The sequence below is a fragment of the Dermacentor silvarum genome, chromosome 3 (assembly GCF_013339745.2).
Source record: "Dermacentor silvarum isolate Dsil-2018 chromosome 3, BIME_Dsil_1.4, whole genome shotgun sequence".
Taxonomy (NCBI): Eukaryota; Metazoa; Arthropoda; class Arachnida; order Ixodida; family Ixodidae; genus Dermacentor; species Dermacentor silvarum.
Window position 1 is genome coordinate 148,650,686 of NC_051156.1, and position 24,044 is coordinate 148,674,729.

Here is a 24,044-nt window from a genome sequence, read left to right on the forward strand (position 1 = left end):
CTCCTGATTTCTACGAGATGCATACAGAAGCAGGAGACTCTGGATAATTATCCAGTGGGCTGATCAAGCTGCTTCGAGGCAGCTTTTACTTTTTTTTTATGGCGATTGCAATTATATGGACACTCAAAAGCAGATTTCTGCCGTCGCCGTCGCCGTGAGGTTCCGTATGACGTCAATGGAGATGAAATCGTCGCCGCGCGCCGAACGCTGTATGTGCGAGTGAAAGGGCGCGAGGGACGCGCGCTTTCACGGGGAGTGAACGCACGGCGGAGAACAAACGCGCGTTCTGCGCTGTGCTCCCTTAAGGGCTGCAGAAGTAGGTGTCTCTTTCCTCCTCTACAATCACCATATATGTAGAGCAAACGTGCCTTCTTCCGACGCGCGAAAGGCCGTGGGGGGGAGGGAAGGGAGGCGACGTTTAGCTGCGGCACCAAGTGCCTATTTATATCAGAGGCTCCGGCAACAGTCACCAACGCCGCACGCATCTTGAGCGAACGCGGGCAAAACGCCGACGGCGTCGACAACAGTTCTGCGTGTTGCCGGTGCTGCTGCATGTCCAAGTTTATACAGCTGATAAAGCTGCTATCATTACTCCGTATAGCTCTGTTCAAATTTGCTATCGCAATTGATGCTTCGCCTTTCAGGTGAAACTGCGACAACTTTTTTTTTTTTTACCCGGAGCTTACAATTTGTAGGAAACTACCGCACTTTGTTCAGGCACGGCCGCTGGATAAAACAAAAAAGGTGGGCATGTGCGTTCTCAGCGATTGAAACCGAAACATTTACTGCTAAGACGGAACAGAGCCAACCTGAGCGCAGTCGCATCCAATGTCATCTGTATCCACGGTCGCAGCTTACGATTTCCGTATGATATCTTTGGCTTTGGCGCGCAATTTTTCGTGATCACTTGAGCGTGTTATGACTTGACCGACTGCTTGCGGCTGCTTCCTGATTCTACGGCGGTAAATCCTATTGTTGGTAAAAAAAAATGCCCGCACACCCCAGCAGTTAGAGATCTAGGAGAAACTGGCGCTTAGCGGCTGTCAGTCGAAGAGCGTCAGGTAAACAAGTCATGTTGGCCTCTGTCACTGCCGCTCTGCGTTCGATGGGCCTGTGTAGTTATTTAATTTTCAGTAGCTGTTTCGTTCACGCGATATAATTTGATCATGCTTGAAGTAAAATAATAAAAATTCGGTGACGGCGTGTCATTTCGCGTTCAGTCGTTGTCCGCGTGATTTATTCCCATGTCTCTAGGTAACGTATTTCATAAATCACCCGTAGCGACGTATTGAGGAGCTGTCAGTAAGTTTTGGAGTACGCGCCAGCGTATTTCCGAATATACCCTTACATACGGTCGTCGTGTGTTGCTTATGTCAGCTGCATGCACGTTTCCGCCGTTCTTCAATACGTGCATCTAGATGCAAACCGGTTGGCCAGCTTTTTTGAGGACACTTATGCGAAACTGGAATACCACCCTCATTCTGTGGTAGTTCGGTGCAGTGGTCGCAAAAATTATAAGCTCATTTTGCACTAGCGCCCTGCCACTGTTGATTTCGATTAATCTAATTCATTTTTTTTAATGATCTTTCACTTAAAGATAAGATGGACGTGGAAGCAGGGAGCTCGGCCAAAAAGGAGCCCCTCTACATCGAGTCACACGCTGTATACTTTCCACACACACCATACCTATCCCAAAAGATGGTCATCATAAAGGTGAGAGCGAAAAATTCTTCAATGAATGCTGGTGGCATTTGCCTGGTAACACGCTTAGCATCCTACTCCAGATGACGAGGGTGACACATGAAATGACTTATTCATACAAAGGTACACATGCAGGCAACATGAACAAAAGCACACGCCGGCCAGCTCTGCTCTGAGGTTCAAGCACATGATGCAGCTCTTGAGCTGCCATGTAAATTTAGAGGACGTCTTATAGTAGTCCTTGAGGTCGCAAAGCGCATGCAGACATGTAAAACATAGTACAAGCCCTCATGAAGGTTAATTGACTAGGTAAAACACTTGGGTCAGAGGCGAGTTGACTTGAGCATTTCACAATAGAGCTCTTCCTTTTGGCACATATACCATGTTACCATAACAAACAACACTTTTTCGTTCAGGACTGTTTATTACATTTCCTAAAAAGCTGTACTAAACAGGTCTTTGTGCATTGTTATGTGCAAGAAAGACGTACATTGGTTTATGTTGGTCTGTTGTGTAATTTGTGTTTTCATATGTGTGGACCTGAGGCATTTTACCAGTTTGTCCCGAGTAGTAAGGATCTCTTGCTGCTATACTTTGAATAGTGCCATGTTGACTGATGTGCAATGGTTGGGATCATAGAAAATTGAGAGTAAGGGGATAGTGCAAACGAGACAACTTATTTTTTGTTAGGGGGTGTTGACTTTCAATTTGTACCTGTTAGTCTAGATTGGAAACACAATGCACAAGTGCTTTTTACCACTCTGCCTTCCAGGTCCTGCAGGGCTTGAGGAATCGAAGGAATTGCCTCATTGAATCGCCGACGGGGAGTGGAAAGACTCTGGCCCTGCTGTGCTCATGCCTGGCTTGGCAGAAGAAAAAGAAGGGTACGCAATATGCAAGAGCACACACTTTACTAGATGAACACTCTTTTATCTTTGTTCCTCGCTGTTGTATGAACTCAGTGCTGTTTGGCTCAACAGTATGAACAATTGTCAACATGTTCTGATTAAGATCTCATGTGCCATATTCCAGCAGTTGCTATTTAGGGACTGCAACACTGGCTTACTGGGCATTTGTCCAGGCCATTAGCGTTTTCATACATGGTTTCATGTGTAACAATCATGCTGGTCTAAGGCATCAAGTGCATAGTAGTGGTAGCCTGATGCGCATACGGGAGGCTGCCTTCAGCTGCAGTCCAAAAGAAAAAGGAGTTAAAATGGAAGTCTGTTTGGTCATCTGGTTGTAGGGTGCTCTACTATAGATATGTGTCTTCTGTTGTGATTCCTGTCGCTTGCCAAGCTGATTAAAAATATGAAAAATTTGAAAGTCGCCTTTCTCTTGTGTAACAATATCGGTCTTTGTTGTTCATGATGACTGTCTACAATGAAAAGCCTTTGTACTGTATTACAATGTTGATATAAATTCCAGGTGTCTACGGAATAATAATTTCTTTCTGCAATGATGTAGATGCAAGAAGCATTAGAAAAAAAGGTCAAGGATATAAGAATTTTCCTAGAAATAGTGTCTGTAAACTTTTCATATAGACTTGTGTTCTCTGAAACAGGGATAACAGATAATTGCAATAATAATAGTAATGATAATAATAATAATAATACATTTATTAACCATGAGACGTAAAATACACAAGTCAGCCCTACCAAAGCTTGACTGGCAGAGCCTGGCAGCGAGGGAAAAAAAAAAAGACCTTAGCCATACTACATCGAAAGTTTCAGTAAATCAAATAGTGAAGGGACACAGTAGAAAAGTGTGGCAAAGTTCACAAGAAAAGGTCAACAAGTTATAAAAACCATGTGACATGACAGTATGTCAATGTGTCATGATAATTTCAAACAAAAGATTGCAGTTAACAGAAGTGTGCCTCAGGTACCTTTCTAAGTTTATTCTTGGAATGAGCATCAGGGACATTTGGTGGCAGTGAATTATAAAAGGGTACATCCATTTCTCATCGTCTTTTTCTATACCTAATTGAACACCTAGGGATTCAATAGCATTATTTTGGCTTAAAGCTGCGAGGAACAGAGTATGGCACCTTAATGTGGCTTGCCCAAAAATGCCTTAAAACAACTGTCTCTCTCAACAGAGCATTGAAATCCGGCAAAAGCAGTACGGGACATAGATGTTCTTGATTAGAGATGTCTATATCGTAGGAAACAATTTTTATCAAAGAACACAAAAGACAGCCCACTCTGCTTTGTCATTGAATTGAGCAACGCCCGTACATTGTTATGTCGTACCGAAGAAGGCTGTAAGCTAAAACATGTACAATTGTCTTTTAGGACCGATAATGGCATAAGGTATCTTATGTTATACACGATGCATGACACAGTACACAGCTTTTGGCATATGTGAGCTAGATGGGTGTTTCATAAAATGTTGCTGTCAGAAACCCACCAAGATTTTCACAGTAGACGTGGAGTTCTCATTTGCATAGCGAACAATGAGATGTGTGTAAATGTAATGGATCAGTGGGATATGCCTTTTAAAGGTGGTTATAGAATAAAATAAGCTGTCTTTTAGAAACATTTACAGCAATAAAGTTAGCTCGAAACTAGTCCATTGCCTTTGTAACTCCAGTTTGTAGAGTAGAATAGAACTTCCGTCTGGGTAACTAGATGCATGCACTAATAAAACAGTATCTTTAGCGTATTGATAAATAGAAACAGGTATAGGAGTGGCAAGATCATTGACATAAAAGTTACATAACAATGGACTTAATACTGAATTAAGAATGTCACATTATCTCGGGCCTCATCATTAAAATATCTAGGCGTAAATTTTTCAGCAAACCTCTCCTGGGCTTCTCACATTACCACCGTCTGCGCCAGTGCTTCTCGATCACTGGGTTACCTGCACCGGAACCTTCGAGACTCACCTACACTTATCCCTAAACTGGCTTGTCAAACTATCGTTCGCCCACGGCTTGAGTTCGCAGCTCCGGTCCACACCAAAATTACTTAACATGCTGGAATCAATACAAAATAGAGCCGCACGGTTCATTTCCGGAATTATGACTACCATTCTAGCGTGACTCAAATAAAGTTTGCTATTTCACTTCAGTCATTAAGTAAACGCCGCAACTTAGCCCTTTTGTCAATATTTCATAAGTACGCCCACCACACTAGCAAACGCTCCCTACGCCTAGAAACTTCATCGCACACATCACACCGATTACACAATCATCTTAGTCTCACGCGCATCTACGGTAAAACTGAAGCATTCAACTCGTCTGCAATGTCACGCGCGATTCATCTCTGGAACAGCCTCCCCGATAACATAGTTGCGGAAATTGACCGCGATAAATTCAGGCACTCACTCCACTCGCTTATCCCTTGTTAATAATACTCACTGTTTGCTCTTCTTTTCCTACTATTTTCGTTCATTGTTGTACATTTGTTTACAAACTTATCGAGCTGTTTTTATTGTTATAATACACAGCTGCATGTTAAAATTTTTATCATTTTTAAGCTGTGCACCTGGCTGCAGTTGTTTTTCGACCTTGATGTTGTTGCGAGTTTGTCACTTTATGTGTCTGTGTACTAAGTTCTATGCCCCCCTTACTCAATGCCCCGTGTAGGCGGCCTTGTAAGGTATTTTACAAATAAAAATAAATAAATAAATATTAATCTTTGTGCAAGCCCAGCTTTCAGTTCGGAGAGAGAGCTTCGGAATTTCCCTATCGAGATGTACTGATGTCAGCCATGCAGAAAGTTTTCTAAGAGAAGTATTAAGTGCGCTCTGAATCCATGCAAAGAAAATGTTTTTAACAATATAGTGTGGCACACACTATCGAACGCTTTATGCTCATCAAGTAAGAATGCACAGGCTATCTCATTGCATTCAAAAGCCAAATTCAACATATCAGAAAAATAATCCAACAAAGCTTCCGTGCCACGACCTGCTAGAAAACCATATTTTGGGGGGAGACATAAGGCTGTGCCTATCTAAGAAGCTTGTCATAATGATTAACAAATGTTTTTCTAAGACTTCTATTTGTAATTTTCAACCTTACATGTATCGCCCTTATGTAAGGGTGTAATTTTGGTAGCCTTCAATAACTGTGGAACTATACCACAGTTAAATGTCTATGTTAATAATGTCCCATGTTTTATTGAATATCAATGTGGGCAACTGTGCCGTGGAGGCACAGTTACATTATATTGAAGACACAGCTATATATGTTAAAGTGCACCCATGAAATATTGAATCTATCAGGGATAACAGCAGACTTGGAATGTTTGGCAATGTGGTGGTGTGGCTGCTGATAGCTGGTGTCATGGAGCAGAGGTAGAGCATCAAGTTTCTATACATGAAATCCCTAGTTGGTAGCGTCATCAAGGCCACTACATCTTTCATGCTTGGAGTAGAACCTGAAACCGAAAAAAAAAAATTAATTAAGAAGAAACACCGAGAGCCAGTGGGCTACATTAGTTAGGGTGCCACCATATTCGAAAGTTCCATGGGGCATAAAAAAAACAAAAAAAACACCACACACGCACATGCTCACCAGAATCGAAATTTGCCTCCCTGGCACAGCATTTCGCTACTACCTCCTTGCGAATCTTGCATTTAAAGGGACACTAAAGGCACATATTAAGTCAACATGGGCTGTTAAAATACCATGTCAGAAACCTTGCAGCACTTGTTTCATGTCGAGAAAAAACTTAGTGGTAATCGCGTCAGAAGGGTCAGCATACCTTTTGTGCAAATCAAATCCCCCTCCCCCCCCCCCTGAGCGGGGGAGTGGTGACGTTGCATATGCCATCACCGCCCTTTACTGCTGTCAGTGAGTAAAACGACACCCGACAGATGGCGCTATGTTTTTTTGCGCAAAATGCAAACTCTTGGCCATGGAGAAATCGAGCCAAGACAAAGCATTGGATTCGCCGCTGCAGCTGCTTTCAGTCAAGTAGCGTGGGCAATTCGGGCATCCCACAACATTACGTGAACGTGGAATTCTCTGATACTTGCAGTTTGTGTGTCTTGCGAGCCAGCAAAACCAGTGTAGCACTAGTGATAACAAAACTACTGAAACGCAAAAGCGTGGGTGGTGCAGAGTCAAGCGAGAATGAAACCTTTCGATTGCCTGCGTCATTGTCAAGGGTAAAGTCAATGAGTTCATTTTTCTAAACATCAAATAGAACTGGACAAGTAGCATTTTCATCTGTCTTGTAATGCAATGCAATGATCTTTTTATTACAAGAGGTAGAGTTCTAGCTCTAGAATTATAATGACGAGTGCTTACGTCATCGGGCATCATCGTTAAGGGCTTTTCTGTAGAGGCATTTGCAGTACATATGAAAGATAGGAATACGACTGGAACCTACGGCATCTTTTGTTATAGAGGTCATTTAGTTGTAGAGGCATCCACAGCGGAGGCATTTGACTGTACAGGCATTGTTATGAAAACTGTCATGAGAGTATTGATCGTTTATACACATCTACACTCTTTTATAAGCATCGAATGTCGAAAGCAAGCCACACATAAATAATATATATTGCTAAAAGAGGTGCATAAGAATAAACTATACATACACAAAGAAGATAGCATTATCCCGCTAGAAGGAATTTGCATTGAAGGAATGCCAAAAACTAGGATAAATATTTGAAAACAAACCATGCCATACTAGAAACTGTGATTAACATGCGAATTGGAAAGTAACTACTGCAGTGTTTGTCCAAAAGCTTTTTAAAAATTGGGCTGTACAAGTTTTGTTGGAGAAACAAATGATTTGTGAACACTAGCCAGTATTGATCATATTTGACTTTTAAGATACACTATTTTTCTCATGCAGAGGCACAAGTGCATTTTGTGTTTTTTTTTTTCTTTCTTTCTTTCTTGGGGTTTATTAAAGGCAAATTCGGTACAAAATTGCCTTGGGAGACACGGCTAAAGGCTGAGGAAATGCCTGACTTGGCCGTGCCACCCTGGCAGCAAAGCAGCGACAGGATACAGTGGGAGAAAGAAAAAAAAACACATAATAAATGCATGCTTATGCTGTATTATGCTGTATTAAAACTGTCTGTTAGGTTTTTGTTTTTGTTGTTGTAAGTGTCTCGCATCTCACTTTGTTATGCTTTATTTTGTCCTACAACAGATCACATGTGATGTTGTGTATAACATGTGTATCTGTTGCAAACTATGAGTACAGAAACCTTTGTCAGGTGTAAGAAGCACCTTTTGCTTCTGGTCCTTTTGTTGTGTATGTATACAAGAAAGAAATAAAGGTACTGCTGCTACTGCTACAACAGAAGTAGCTCATAAGAAGGGCACGCTTGGCTATCGCTTTTTTAGTACATCTGCATGTTACGAGCCTTCATGAAATGTTTGTGAATGATAGCTGTGTGGTGCACCAATGGCTCCTTTTTTTACTCATCGACCCATCTTTTGTTGCGTTTCAGAAATTTATCAAGCTCAGGTGGAAAAGATGATGCAGGAAATGCAAGGCAAGTTGCACTTTCTGCCTTCTTGTGTCCACTTAAATTTATGTCGCATTTATATAGGTGCCTTGCTGTTGTCCACAGCCTTCCATAACTGTTAGGTGACAGGAAAGTGAATTTAACCCTGCGTGGTTGCCCTTCTCTGTACTCGTTCTACGAATGTGTGCCACTACATTGCCACGGACAAATTCTACTCGCTCATGGCTCAGTTTTCTTTCCTTCGCTCACTGTGAATGAGTCACATGTCCTGGCTCAACACATCACCTACTGTCAAGTTTAGGCACCCGGTGCGTGTTATTTTTCAGTTTACATTCATTTTGCTGTCATGCGTGGAGAGAAGGTTATTTAGGAATTTTAATCTGTTGTGAGAATAACTCATTCCCAGGACAAGTTTTGTTATTCACTGTTTTTATAGAGTACAAGAAATAAACCACACATTTAATATTTTTTCAACGAGGACACTACATGCGAAATATTGGTCAAGTAAAAAAAAAATACTTCTATGGGAAATTTTGTGCGGCTTTCCAGAAAAGAACTTCGGACTTATAAAAGTTCACATTTGAGACCATCGAGCAGAAACAGTTAATAATCAGTGAAATGCATTTATCAGATCATTTTCTTTAGGTGACTGTTTTTAAAGACAAGGTCTTAGCAGACTGCACACAGGGTTGGCGTATCTGGTATCTCATTATCTTGTAACCACTTCCAGAAAAAGAAAACATGAAAATGGTATCAAACTATTCTTCTCCATGGCGAAAACACCAAACAATAGTCAGCAACTAAGGACATAATCAAAAATGAGTATAATTAGCTGTAAACAGGGTTGGATGTGAGTGGCTGTGTCGCTGTTACCGTCTGCCGCAGTGCCGCCACCAAGTGCCATCTAAATTAACTGCCATGCCCTCCGCCAGATGGCACAAAGTGCCCTAGTTCCGGATGGAGGAGAGCGGGGCCGGAGAAGCAGGGAGGTCGGAGAGCCGCCGGCCGCACTGGCGTGTTGCCCGAGCCTTGTGCTTTGAAGAAGCCATAAGCACTTGATGCGAATAGGCGCTATACCTTGCGATAGTGTGATAGCGCAACAAGAAAACCGAGGCGAGGGGCGAATTCCAGAGTCTCAAACGCTGAAAAATGAAACTGTCAACAAAGTGTTGATGCTTACAAAACAAGGTCAACATAATTGCAGATTAAATCTGATACGACTAAGTTACGAAACGAGGGAATAATGAACACGAGACGTAGGCAGCAAAAGACAGAATAGAGAGATATAATCAACATTTAGTCATCGAATCATTTGAACCACCATGTACGTCGACCTTGTCTTCTTTAGCGTCCACACTTGATTGACCCTTTCTTTTGTGTGTGAGTGGGAGTTATCTTTTTCTTTAATTATTTCATTCCACACTGGCATATGCAAAAAATTTGTTAACATTCACAAGATGGTTGCCTGGTGATAGCGCTATACATAGCTTGCATGTGACGTCACGACCGTGCGCCCGTCAAATTGGTGGCCATATTGGAGTTCCAACTTGTTATGTATGGTTATGCAAGCACGGCTACTAGCGCCACTCATATTTGTGTCAAAGTTGGCCATGTCGGATGACCGCGCTCCCTGTGAGGGATATCTTGCTGTGCTTTTCAAGTCATGAACTGTTTACTAATAACAGTTTCATGTCAGAAGACACAACTAGAGCTTTGTTCTGTGCAGTGCTGTTCACCCGGTTGTTGAATCTAAGCATTATTGGAGATTTTGCGGTTACCTAGGCATAACGCGCGACCCGCTCCTAAAGGAGAGCCATTTGACGCGGCCTGTTTCTTTACAAGCAGTTGATCAAGAGCCTGTCAATGAAAGGAGCCTAGGAAGGAAAAGTACTTCTGCTTGGGGAAATAAGCCTAACACCGTCTTCCGGTAGGAGCTGGCCGTCTACTTCATTGCCGATCGCAGTGCCGATTCACTCCGTAGCTTCCGCCGCCGCCACATAAGCCTCAAACTCATTTATTTTTCGCAGTGCTTTGTTTTTTCGCACGATTGTAGCACGCAGGGCCTTCATGACGCCTGCCCACTGTATCTCAGCAGCAGCATTGGCTCCCAGTCTGGATCCTTCTCTTCCCACGGCTTAGATGGCCTGCCTACGAATGTAAATTGTGCTATTGTTGCGCTGTGTCTCGACATTTCAGTGAGCAAAAGATGTTTTCGAGCTCCCACGACATGAAGTGGGCCCCCACACATTCAGATATCGGCACTGTCGGGGTTCGTATCGGTGTGTGGGCCAACCACAAGTGCGCCGCTCACACTGGTTGTTTACGATTGTTGGCAGATGGAAGAGATTCGTGTTCACCGACTATCATCTCGTCGTTGTTTTGCTGTGCTTTGAGCACCCAAATACAGCACAGATAGCCATGACCAACGAGAACAACAGTAGAAACACACTCGTGCTTGTTCACTGCCGAGCCAGCGGAGTTGCCGGTGGCCCTCCGTAATGGCGGACTGGTATGCCAGAATTTCTGGCCGTGATGTAGGTGCAAGCTATCTATAGAGCTGGCCTCTCAAATCATTCGCAGTGTCAGTTCTTGTTTTTTTTGTAAACTGTAGCTCGTTCACAACAATTAACCAGCATGCTAGTTGACAGCTTAGTTGGAGCTGCTAGTTTGTCTAAGGGAGCTTTGCATAAACTTTATTCACCATACAGTAGTATATTCTAGCATCGCAAGTGATATAACAATTTCATGAACTCTCTAGTCTCTTTCTTTCAGATTCAGCTTATTAATCTGATAGTGACTGCACATATTGTGGGCGTTGATTTCTTGGCCTTTCTTTTTATTGCGCGTTTACTCACAGCCGGGCAGTATGAGATGGAAGGCCCTCCCCCAAACGATCCCAGATGCACAGCTGTGCCGTTGGGCAGTGCCACAAGCAAAGGCTTCAGAGTGCATGGAGGCATGAGCCCTGCCGCACCATTGAAGGAGCCAGGCTCGCCACAAACTGTTAAGCTCCTCACTCACACAAACCATTTAGTCACGGCAGCGAGCCAGCCAGGAGTGACATTGGCCAGCAAGCTCTCCACAAAGGCAAACAGTCCATCTCGTGTTGTGTCGAGTGGTGCAGTCCAGCTGTCCAACCAGCAGGTGACGTTGGTATCCACTCAGCCTGTCATGGCGAGCCAGGCTGTTGCTTCAACAAGCCAGTCGTCCGTTTCGGCCAGCCCGTCGCCTACGTTACCGCCTGCCTTAGCTGCCCATCTTCCCGTGGCCTTTGGAGGTATGATGCCGACGTCCCCAAAGCCAGGCACGAAGTACATCGTTGTTCGTAACAACACCGGTCAAGCACTGGACTTGAACACCCTCCTGTCATTGCCCGAGCTGAAGACGAGTAAGCAGACTGTCATCATCCAGGCGAGCCGAATGACACCTGCCAAACAGGAAGCAGCTGGTTAGTACGAAATGCTTTTTGTGTAGCTTTCTTTTTTTCTATGCCGATAGGCTTGAGGTCATGTATGCATAATTGGGCTGTCTCGCGTGCACTGTGTGGTTCCTGTACTTCTATGCATTGAGGATTACTTTTTCATGTTAAAGCACAAAAAGAAAGGGAGGCACTAATTGATCTACCAATTACATTTTACTGTGATAGCTGTTGTGTATTTTTACCGGCGGTCTTCAAGACCGCTGGCAAGCGTTATCGGTGCTGGGCATGTTCTCTAGTGTGCCAAATGTGAAACACGTAAATTGTGAAAGGTGTTGTTGATGAGGGCCTGTAAATTTCTTTCATTAGGTTCTCTTCCACAGGTTTTGCTAATCAGTGTGCTTTCCAAATTATGTTCTTGATAGTAATCAATAAGAAGTTACGGCCCTCAATTACAAGTGTAGTGGCTCGTATGCTTTTTCTAAAGGCCATAGTTTGTTTTAACGAGTAAAGTTTATTATTGCTGTCCTGCTTTTTGCTTCAATATGGAGTGTGGAATGTATGTTTTGAGGCATGAGCATTTTTTTTTTCTATTGAATATTTTATAGTCATCGCTCTCATCACTCATTCTTGACATTATTTTAATACTTGTATATTTTGCGCACCTTACAGTGGATATTTTAGGCCTCTATACAGCCTTGTTACATTTGATGCTTCTCCTTCACCGCATCATCGGCTTCCCCATACCATTTCTTGGCGCTTTTTGATCATCCCTGACCCTTGCGGCAAAAAATCTCATTCATCATCATCAGCATTATGTTTTGCGAAAACTTGCAGGTGAGCCTGTGAAGGAGCAGCCTGTTCGAAATTCTCTTCCACCTTCCATGGATGACGACGATGACGACTTTAAGCCAATGAAGAAAATGCGCCAATCAACAAACATTGTGAGCCACGCTGTCGGTGTATTGCCTATAGCAATTTTGCCTCTGTAATGCAATGTACCGTATTTACTTGTTTCTAATGTGCTTATTTCTTACTGAAAGATTTATGAAAAGACGGTGCGCGCATTAGATTTGAGCACAAAACCTTAATTGCAATAGCAAGAAGCTATGGTCACTGGCATTAACCATTTCCGTAATCCAGTCCGCACATTGTGGCATCTGTAGGAGCTAACGTAGCTTTATGTTAGGCGGTCACTCTCTGCTAGACATTAAGAGGGTCCCGGAAGCAGTTTTTGTTGTATGCCTAGATGCAGAGGGCATCTCTCGAGGAATGCTTTCGCACAAGAATTTCGTGTCTGCGCGCTATAATAACACACGTACGAGTGGCTAAACATTACCCTCCCCTCAAGCCGTGGTGATCCCCCTCAACTTTTACACCATGCGGCCATCGCTATGTACCGCCTCCTTCAAGCAGTGATGCAAGTGTTGTCTACTTCTGGTTGATTTGAACTGAGTTGGATCCCGGGTGTCTTTCCTATGCACTTTTTATTGTTAAGCCTGGGCTATATCGAGCGAAATTTAAAGACAGACAGCGCGAGGTGGATGCAGATGCAGCAGCACTATGCACAGTGTTCACTGGCTTATTATTATTATTTTTTAATGCTACATGAAGCGATAAGAGATGGATGCCACTGTGGGCGTTCGCCACATTGCTGTGAGCTTATACGCAGTGTACAAACTACAAAGTAGCTGTTGCCGGTATTATTTCGCTTTGATAATTGCCTGATAACACGAAAATATCTAATACGTACGTTTGCGATTGTCTCTATATTATGCTCATAACATTTATTTGTAGCTGTCAAAGAAAAAAAAAAGCGTTGCCGCTGACTTATGAGCGTGGTGAAATGGGCTTTTTATAATCTTTTCGCTACTCTAGAATCTAAAAAAGAATGAAATTACGGAGAAAAAAAAAAGAAAGAAAAGGTGCATCAATTGGGAATCGAACCCACACGTTCCGCTTGGGAGGCAGAGATGGTGCCACTACACCAAAGTGTAACTCAAGATGGCGGCTTTCTGACAGACGTTTTGACACGTTGTAAAGCTTGTTCAATTTCCTTCTTAATGCTTTTTTTCCGAATCTCGGCTTATTAGGATATTTTTCCGTTATCATTCGGGGCAAATTATATACAAAACTTGGCTCTCTGACAAATTCGGAACCTGTGGTGACTGCTGAAAGCAACTTACTTTCTTTTCAAAACTGCGTGTGACCACTGTGTTGACCAAGGAGGTTAGTGTTGACATTGACGTGCAGCGCTCGCGTCTTCTACAGCATGTAGTCGCGGCAGTTCATTCCCTGCATGCACTTGCAGTGCAAGGCGAGCGTAATGCAGTGCTGGTACCATTCAGGTTCGTGCCGTCAAAGGAGACATTGCTGCTCCAATTTTTATGTGAGAACCCCTCCATGTCTCATCGGCCGCCCTATTGCCAGAGCTGTAGCAGATGATCCACATTCTCAGGCAGAAGCGGACCATCAGTTTGAAGCATCTGGATTTATTGCATTTGGGTAGTTACTTGTACACAAATTGCTATGCATATGTATGCTATTAAAGATAAGAATAATGCAGCAGCATATTTAAAGCATTCCCGATGATGCAACTTGTGTAGCCAATCAGATAGCTCGCCCAACTGATGTCGCGCCTGCCCGCCATATAGCAGGGAATGAGGCGGCTGAAAACTAAGGGGATTTGTACTTCGATTGGTAGTGATGCACATTTTTAACACCTCATAATAAATTACACGGTTTATGCAGAGCAGCTAAATGTGTCACTTAATGACCAGAAAGACCTACTCCAACGGCTCAGTGCATTTGTACAATATTGTCAAAATCGTTTCAGGGTCCTTTTAAGAAATGTGGCATCTCAAGTGCAATAGATGGCATGAAAGACGAGGTGCTCCGGTGCTGTTGCTAGTGATAAGGAGGCCTCCAACAGTGACAATGGGTGATGCCGGATTCACTGTAGCTCGGATGCAATAAACTTTTATTTTTTCAAGTTGTAACAAATCGTCAATACTCACTCTCTTACCACTAAAAACTAGTTTGTGGGATATCAAGGGCATTAAATTTATCGTTTATTGAACCAGGTGGTCAAAATTAATCCGGAGCCCTCCACTATGGTGTGCCTCATAATCAGAATGGGTTTTGGCGCGTAAAACACCAGAAAGAAGAAGCATGAAAATAGGCGTGCATATTATGGTAGAGGGCGCCTTAGAATCGAGTAAATACGGTATGTATTCTTTATTTTGTCATGGTAGACTGAAACATCTGTGCATGTTTAGCCCCATTGTTCCTGAGTGCATGAGGCTCTTTAGATATACTCCATTACATACATAGCAGGCAACACTACAAAGGCTCTAGATTTCTCTCCCTGGTTGTATTTGCAACATAAAAAAATAGCATGTCCCTATAAAAGAATCTTAAGGTATGTGCCATGTAATTTAGTCTAACGTTAAGTCTCATACTCTTACCTTGCTAAATACGACGTAATTATTAGATGTAAAGCATCGCAGATCTGAACCTATTTACCATTAAATGAGTAGAGTGGCATGTTTCTGCCACTAGCAGCCACTGCTTGCACTTGCAACCAAAACATAAGTACTAGTCGCACACTGGAAGCACAAATTGCACAAATTGATTTGCAATTTGGCGAAACCTTATATCCGCAACTTACGTAATAGGGAGTATTAACATGGAGCCATTCTGTAGGCCATTCGCAGCTTCCACTGTGCTGTTGGAGATGCATAACATGCAGATTTTTACCGTGCTGGCTGTACTAGAATTGAGTGACCTAGACAACATCAGTGCATACCCCCTATAGTATTTAGGAAGTACTATACGTACCAAGAGAAGGGAAGCGTAGTCGAGTACGGCAGAAAACTAGGTGGAGTGATGAAGTTAGGAAATTCGAAAGCGCAAGTTGGAATCAGCTAGCACAAGACAGGGGTAATTGCAGATCGCAGGGAGAGGCCTTCGTCCTGCAGTGGGCATAAATATAGGCTGATGATGATGATAGTTTTTCTATAGAATAGTTTGCAGACCAGGAACAACTGCACCGCAAGGCATGCAAAGTGAGGCTTGTATGACCACAATATGTATTCGCATACCTTCCACAGTGTTGTCTGCTAAGCATGAAACAGAGTATAGTATGCTGTTTTGGCAGTCAGCACAATTGACCTGAACTGAACTTTGTTTGCTTTTGTCAGCAAGCTTACCTTGCTTTTACTTACGTAGATATTGATTCCTTTTGCAGCCTGTACCTAATAGTGTTGCAAGCCTTGCACCGCCAAAGCAGGAGGTTCCAACAACGAGCAGTGCCTCAAGTGTCTCGGCAGTTGTTGAGCAGTTATACCAGCAGCAGCAGCAGCTTCCTCCTACACAGCCTTCCACTCCATCCAAAGGGCCTCAGGGGATTGCAGACAACCTTTGGAGAAGTGAGTTGTCTGTAGGTGATAGTGGTATATAAATGTCTTTTAAAGTGAACAGCTTTCTTAGGCTCTGCCTGTTTTCGTGGTCTGTGGTTGGCGGTGGCTTCGACTTTCACTGCCAATACAAAAGCGTTAAGGGGTCCCTGAAGTGGTTCGGACAAATTTTGTAGACGCGTAGGGTACAGCCACAGTAAAACATTCACGCCACAATTTAAGCGAAGCGTCTCATATTAAGAGAGCTACGGACTATTACAAGTTACCTCCCTCCATAGCCATGCTTTTTCTCAACTTGTTCGCCATGCGATCGGGGCTAAGCTCTGCCTTCACTGGCTCTGCGTCATGATGTGACGTCATGTCGTCTTCTTCCGGTTGTCTTGGAGCCAGCGTGCGAAGCCTCTCCAACCTCTCCGCTAGCTGCCTAGCCATCGATCCCTAGCGAGAGCTATCCAAGCAGCGTGCGTTGCGATCAGTTCTATTGCAGCGCTGAGCGCGTCTGTTATTCCGCTAACCACAGGTGAGCTGGGCATTTTGACGGATGGGCAGAGACGTAAACTAAAGCCCCTCCATACTAGTATTACCTTTAGCATAGACGTCAGTGGCCTGCACGGTCCAGCCACATGGTGACGCAGAGCTTAACTAGCCAAACACAGAGCTAATATTGCTGTAAGCAAAGTGTAAGACAGTTAAAACATTTAAAAAGACAACGTGCTCACGATTATGCTCCTGCCAAAAATTTACACCAGCAGCAAAATAGAATACACTTGGTTACTGCTATATTAGCTCTGGGTTTGTCTGGTTGAGTTCTGTGCCACCAGGTGGCCGGCACCATTCAGGCTGTTCACATTGGCGCCTCTGCTCATCCCGTAAAACGCCCAGTCCACTAGCGCTTGTGTTAACCCTAATACCGGATACGCTAAACTTTATTGTGTTAGTAATCCTTCGGCCTGAAGGGACGACCGCAAACGTGCAGATGCTGGTGCCGATCGGATACCGACAGTCCGATGCGCTGCAGCCACTCCTATCAGCATGTTGCCTTGCAGAGGGACATGATGTCGTAGCTTGACATGTCACCGATTGCTAGTTTTGCAGCCCACAACGTAACAAGGTCGATCCATGGTGCTTGCGAAAATAAATCTCGAGACCAACACTGACCGCGCAGCTTGCGTCAACACGGAGCACGTTGTAACAAGGAGACGACCCTTGCTGTGTGCCGGAAGTGCTTAAGTGTAATGATAAATTGCCCTTGTGCATTCTCTTTCAGTTACTTTTTTTTTATGGAAAGAAATTAACCAACATTTCAACTATTACGAACAGCATTTGTTCACCATAAATTTGGAAAAATGATTAATGACATGCCCTGGGCAGCCAATCGCATAACTAGCCCTGCTGTCGTCATATGGCTGCCACGCTTCACTTGGTGTGGGGGGGCTGAAAATTTGGGGGAGTGGCACGCTGCGATCAGTAGCGATGTACAATTTTAAATCCTTATAATAAATTACATGCTTAACGTGGAATGCTTAGATGTGTCAATTAATGATGAGAAGGACCTACCCTAAAGGCACAGTATGTTGGTACAATATCATTGAAATCGTTTCAGGGTCTCCTTAATGCAAAGGGCAGGTGACCTTGTGCAGCCGAGTTGGGGGGTGCATCCGTCGCCGAACGCCAACTGTTATAGGTTTTTAAAACGCTCTGTTCTCTACGTTAATAGCTCTGCTCTCTACGGAATTACACAATGAAACAACAAACGCTACATAAATGTCCTCACTGCAACAAATATACACCTTTGAGCACATCATTCCTTTCATATCTGCTGCAATTTAGAGTCCAGGTCAGTCTACGTTATTTACGAGACAAGCGAGTTAATGAGGACCATGCACCCATGCTTGAAAGGTTGGCTGAGTCATTAAGCTAGATGTGCAGTCGGGGTTGTGTGTGGGATGGCTGGCTTGAAACCTCTCTGACCATGGAAATCCAAGGAATGATGTACAGGGTGGACGGAAAGTAACAGTAATATGTAAAATTTTAATAATTTCAAAAAGTACAAGTGACATCAAGATGCGGTTTTCGCAGAAATACACAGAAGGAGGTCCGATTTTGCTTTGCGACTAAAAATCTTACTTCTAGAATAGTTGCATTTGGCATGCCTAGGGTCACAACAGTGCCATAGGACGCTGTTGTGAACATAGGGAAGTTGCGGCGCAACCGAAGTGCCACCTGTCAGTAACAAATGTAACTTATACACTGGGTGTAAGATTTTTTTTTTTTGTCGTAAAACAAACATCTCACGGTTTTCCTGTGCATTTCTGTGACAACTGCATATTGCTGTGTTCTGTATTTTTCAAATGATGAAACCTTTTTATTCGTTATTTATATTTTACTTTGACTGGCCATAGCATATATTTGGAATCATGGCAACAAGACTGCAAGGGTGTATTGGATAGATGCAGGTCCAGTGCAGTTTTTGTATTGGCATGACAAATATGAAGCATTGCATTCTGTCTGCGCTAATGGTCGGTGTTTCTTGCTACTCGCTGGTAACATTTGCACATGAAAAAACGAACACCAATAATGAATTTATTGTCAGGGGGCATTCTTTTCTTTTGCTTATCAAATATGTAAGTGTACATGCATGTAATGCATGTGGACTTTGTTTAATCGGTACTACAAAACAAGATTACTTAATGAAATTGTGAGAGAAAGCTATTACATGCTATTTAATGCAACGAAGAATGGACAGTGGAGAACTTTCATCATGTAGGGGATGTTGCTAAGTCGAGGTTCATTCTGTCAATGATTGATTCATTTTTATCTTCTTTAGATGTCTCACTAGCTGCAGTTTGCAGAAATGGGATGCAGTAGACTTCCATTAATTCAACTCCGGTTAATTTGATTTTTTGTTTAATTCGATCCCGGCCGAAGGTCCCGGCCGGCTCCCGTGCATTTCATTGAACCCAAACTTTCGTTATTTTGATCCTAAAATTAACCTTCGAAATTCGCCAGTCAGCACACGCGCACATGACCCCTATGGTGACCCCTATAGCGACCCCTTTAGGGGCAACGTCTGTCTCGGGGGAGCTTAGGGAGAGTGACTGCGTTGAACACATGTGATCGCTTGTCGAAAACACCCATTTTCGGCCCGCCCTTGGAAGATTTTCAAGCAATATCCATAGCTCGTCAGATTATGGTATTTACCCCATTCTAACACATGCCTTTTTTTTTAAAGAAAATTGGGCCGAAAATTTCGTGCGCGGTGCAATCGTACAAGAAACCAAAACCGCCTTCGCAACTTTTCTATGCTTTACCTGCATTACACGGACGTAAAGCGGCGAAGCTAACTTTAAACCGTGTGGCGAAGCTGACTTTAGAAAACCGGCCACCGTTGTGCAACCATATTTCTTGCTAAAAAATCGGGTGCGTGTCAGATTTCTACTTTGGTTTGGAGCTTTGGTTTGGAGCTTTAATGTCCTACATTAGTGTTCTGCTTTGTACTCATAGAAACTGGGCGCGCGTTAGAATCGGGAAAGTACTGCCAAATCAGCTGTGTGTGTTGGTATTTTTTATGCATCTTGTTTAACTTGACCTGCCGGATAATTCAATCAGTTTCTTAGGTCCCGTCAGGGGCGAATTAACGGAAGTCGACTGTATTACTTTTTGTTGTTGAGTTTCAGATTTGTAAACTGGAAATTTTTATAACACTTATGGACCGGTATAACGTAAAACTATTCCAATCTGGTTTTTATTTCAAATCGGCCATTAGCCCTAACTGATAGGTCAAAATGGCTCTAGCTCTGCCCATATGGCTGTGGTGCCCGCCCATGTAGGCTGGACTCGGCCTAACCATTCTGACCGATCACGTAGGGCTAATGGCGGATTTGGAACAAAAACAGATATGAATAGGTTTATTACGTTATACCGGTCGTGGTCCAAAAAAATCTACTTTTAGTAGTTGGTACATTTTAGCTCTTCCTCTTATATGATACAAATTTTATCTAGATTGGCTCATTGGATGCTAAAACAAACAAAACGTCCTCTTCACTCCTGTGCATTTACATAGAATCTCCAGAGATAAAGCATCATATTGACAGAGTTCTCTTTGTCCTAATTAAATCTGTAATATATACCACTGTTGCACAGACAAGAAATGTTGAAGTTGTACTGACACGTAGGCTATAGAAAATCTATTACAAGCTTCTCGCACATAGATAAATGGCACTTAGCAAATCTGAATGCAGGGAAATACTTCATTTATTTCAATTTCATACTAAAGTTGGTCTCAAAATGCTACACTGAGCATTATCGCAACTACCTGACACAGAGCAGTTCGCTGAAGCTGTGTAGCAGTAAGGCTCTGTATGATGACATTGCTCATTAAAAAATTCGCAAGAATGATTTGCGCGTATCATATGGCTCTCAGTTCGTATAGCGCCCACAGCAATTGCAGGAATAGAGCGAGACTGAGGGCCATGACATCACAATCCATCCCTCTCATTTTTACTGAAACTATTAATAAAACTATTCATGAGACTGTTCTTAGATACTATTCATTTCTATTCATAGAAACAAGTAAAATATTTATAGTTAAATTATTTAGAGTGCCCTGAGGCTTATCAGCATTTTTTCTACTGATTAAAGGGCTTGGACCTTCATTTAACACAAGCATAAAACAAAAAAACTGATTCAGAAATGTCATGTCAACTACTCCTTTAAGCACCATTTATCCTTCTGAAGACGTTTACTGTACAGTATTTGTGTTTTTTGTAATTGAAGGGTACCCACCATCTACTATGGCACGAGAACCCACAAGCAGATAGCACAGGTGGTGAGAGAGCTGAAGAAAACAGACTATGCCCATGGCGTCAGGTGAGACGTCTCTGCTCATTCTTCATATGACAATCAAAAGTTCACAAATGTACTGCAGACAGCAATTTTCTAAAATTGTAGTAGGAGTAGAAGAGACGTTGAATTCTCAGTTGTGCATTGCTGTTTAGAATCGTGCTAAATGTGCAGTCACTCAACATTGAACACAACACGGACTATTGCTCGCTCAGCAGTAATTTCGGAATTGTGCGTATTAACGAATGATACAGGCAATAAATAGTCACGGGATATTTTTTCTATAGTGTGACTTTAGTTTCACACTCTCTCTCATCTAGTTTGGCGAAGAGCTGCATGATTTCTCAGGATTGCGCAGGATGTAAATGTTTGGGTAGCACATCATTGACGCAGAGGAAAATATGTTGTCAGGAGCCTGTCTTTAAAGGAACATCAAAGAGCAAGCAAACATTAGGTTTTCATATTGATAGATAATAATCTTCAAAATGTCTCGGCATTAGTACTGAATCAAGAGACGACCTTGTCGCTGAGAAATGAACATTTTAATACGAGAGATCACCTAAGAAATAAAGTGTTGATTTATCATCCACACATTGAAGGAATGCAATAGTCCTGCGGTGCAACGGTAATTCAGTACAGCAGGCTTTTGAAGAATGGATTGACTCTGGATTGAGGCAGGGCTGGGATGGCCGCCGAGGCCGTCCTGTCCATTACCTTCAGGCTAATCTTGACCATCTGAGGTGTTTTAACATTACGTGAAGTCTTAGTATATGTGCGCTTTTGATTTATGACTTCTTTCTAACATGGCTCTGGTGTTCCGGAAAGGGGAAGTGTGTTGTCTGCAAGTTCATGTCTGTGACGATGCCACAAAAAGGACACTGCAAGCAACCAGCTTTCTATGTGTGCAAAATTTATATTTGTAGTGGAATATGTACTTTCTGAATTCCTAAAGTAAAATGATGCCGAAACACAATTGAAATGAAAATTTATACAGTTAAACCTCAATATAACGAACTTCAATATAACGAAATTCTTAATATAACAAAGTATTTAACTTTTTATAGCTTCTTGTCCAAGAACACCATATATTTAGAGCCATGTATTTAGAAATGTATTTTGAAAGTGTTTTAATTAATAAAATGGTTAAACTGACTCTGTCAGCTATAAGCACAAGTACTTTGCGAGAAATTGCAAGAACACACTTCGAAAACTTAATTTTTAATGTAATCAGCATGCAACAAAAACGTCTTATGTGCATTTAAACCTCAATATAACGAACTTCACTATAAAGAACTTCTCGATATATTGAAGTATTTAACATTTTATAACTTCTTGTTCATAGAACACCATGTATTTTGAACCCCAATATATACTGAAGTGTGTTTATACACTATTTCAATATAATGAAATTTTACTGCCACCACGAAGGAATACCGAGACAATAAATGAAGTGTGTTTATACACTATTTCAATATAATGAAATTTCACTGCCACCACGAAGGAATACCGAGACAGTAAATGGAAACATCCGCAGACGCAGATGATCAAATAGGTGAATTACAAGTAGCATCACCTTCCAAGAGGCACGCGTTCCAAGTATTTCAGCGCAGAGTGGCCAGATTATCTTCCCGAATGATTATCATGGCCTTCGTAGTCACATCAAATCAGTTCACGCTGTTTAGAAAGACCTGCAGAGGGCACACTCTGCACTCTGTTGACTTACCGTGCGCCATCTTGACCACTTGGGATATGTCGGTTAGTCTAAACAGAGGTCGCCGAGCCCGGTTTGAAGTGCTTTGTAACTAAGGGTTACTGCAAGTTTCTGACTCGTTTAGCTTTTCTGACGGGCGCACAACCATAGAGTTTTCTTGTGTGAGCTCGCATACACGGTTCGATTACGCTATGGGCGTGCGTGCTGCGTGGTTGCTCTGCTGCAAGTGAGTCGAGCGGCTGGTTCAATATATACAGTGCTGGTTCAATTCTGCCCAGCAAAGGAGGAATTTTAAAAGACCTTTTTTTGTCATTGATGAGCAGCATATACCCAGTGGCACCTATTCAGTGACCCAAGTTGGTCCGATGATTGGTTTTGAACCCGCTTCCGTCAGCACAGCAGCCCGACGTGCTACCCAGCGGACCATGGACTACACGGTTACCGATGTTGGCGATAAAACAGTTAGAGACTAGAGACAAAGTTAGCCTGCGGAAAGTGTGTTAGGTATACTAATAATGCTAATCGCACAAAAAAATAAATTGTAAACTTCACTTTGTTGAGTTTAGTGTGTGCATTGTAGTGCACCAGTGCAGTTCGTGTAATAAAATCCTCGCCCTAACCGTCTTTCTCCATTGCCCAGGATGTGCATCCTGTCCAGTCGTGAGAGGACCTTGCATCCACCCAGTAGTGTCGAAGGCGCCGAACAAGAATGAGATGTGCAAAGAGCTGCTTGAGAACATGGTGAGTTCTGGATTGACTTGCTTCTCTCTTAGACCTTCAGAATGAAATGTTTTAAATCTAGCAGCCTCTACAGGAACAAATGAACACACGTGTTCAGCGAGATCGTACCTATCGAAAATGAGATGTTTACAAAATTACATAGTTAGAGCAGCAGATCAAAAATCACTGCGAACAGGCTGTTACGCTTGTTTTAACTGTCATGCATTTGCTTGAATTGTGTCAAGTTGGATACTCTTCCTATATGGTTAATATATGCAGTATTTTCTCATGTGTAACCCATACCAAAGATTGTAAAATGTTAAGAAGTGAAAATGTCGGTCACAGATTCACTGAAATAATTAATATTTCTACATGTGAATTTATAAATCTAGTTAATTTCTACTATGCTTTCCTCATCTTCATTACCTTCATTTGGCTTCATTTGGTTGTTACTAACAATAAATCAGGCCCTTTGGCTCCCCCGATTCCTCTCATTCAAGGGGCCATAAGGCAGTCTATCTTGGCAAATTGCCAGTGAAGCCATCATGCCTGCAGAAATGCAATGTTGCACTGTCCCATCCCATGCGACGGCGCGAGAGCTTCACAGATTTCTTGTTTCTTTATTTTTCTTTTACAGTGATAACTGTTGTGGGCCTTTCCTAGCTCAAATTGAGGTATGATGTCAAATGTAACCAATATCAGGTACAGGCTGAAAAAAAAAAGTAGTTTGCCTTGTCTGAGGATTTGTTTCTAGTTCTGCTGCATGCCAGCCAAGTGCACTACTGCAGGTCTGCAC

General features: G+C 42.6%; 2 protein-coding genes across 2 annotated transcripts in view; both read left to right on the forward strand.

The window, feature by feature from the left end:
* Positions 1-874: 874 nt before the first annotated feature.
* On the forward strand, positions 875-16,019 carry LOC125944376 (uncharacterized). The gene is made up of 7 exons (XM_049664790.1): positions 875-1,061; positions 1,598-1,713; positions 2,474-2,585; positions 8,122-8,166; positions 10,997-11,587; positions 12,395-12,501; positions 15,807-16,019. Exons 2-7 carry the CDS (start codon positions 1,603-1,605, stop codon positions 16,017-16,019), a joined length of 1,179 nt encoding a protein of 392 aa, XP_049520747.1. The 5' UTR covers positions 875-1,061; positions 1,598-1,602.
* Positions 16,020-23,168: 7,149 nt separating this feature from the next.
* LOC119444891 (Fanconi anemia group J protein-like) overlaps positions 23,169-24,044 on the forward strand; it is a 40,981-nt gene continuing 40,105 nt past the window's right edge. Inside the window, 2 exon segments of the mRNA XM_049663721.1 lie at positions 23,169-23,199; positions 23,201-23,269. Coding sequence (XP_049519678.1) covers positions 23,170-23,199; positions 23,201-23,269 — 99 coding nt within the window. The 5' untranslated portion in view covers position 23,169.

Coding starts and splice junctions, on each gene's coding strand:
- LOC125944376 (XM_049664790.1), top strand. CDS start 1,603: ATGGACGTGGAAGCAGGGAGCTCGGCCAAAAAGGAGCCCCTCTACATC. Junction 11,588..12,394: donor TGCCAAACAGGAAGCAGCTG/GTTAGTACGAAA, acceptor GAAAACTTGCAG/GTGAGCCTGTGAAGGAGCAG. Junction 12,502..15,806: donor TGCGCCAATCAACAAACATT/GTGAGCCACGCT, acceptor TTCCTTTTGCAG/CCTGTACCTAATAGTGTTGC.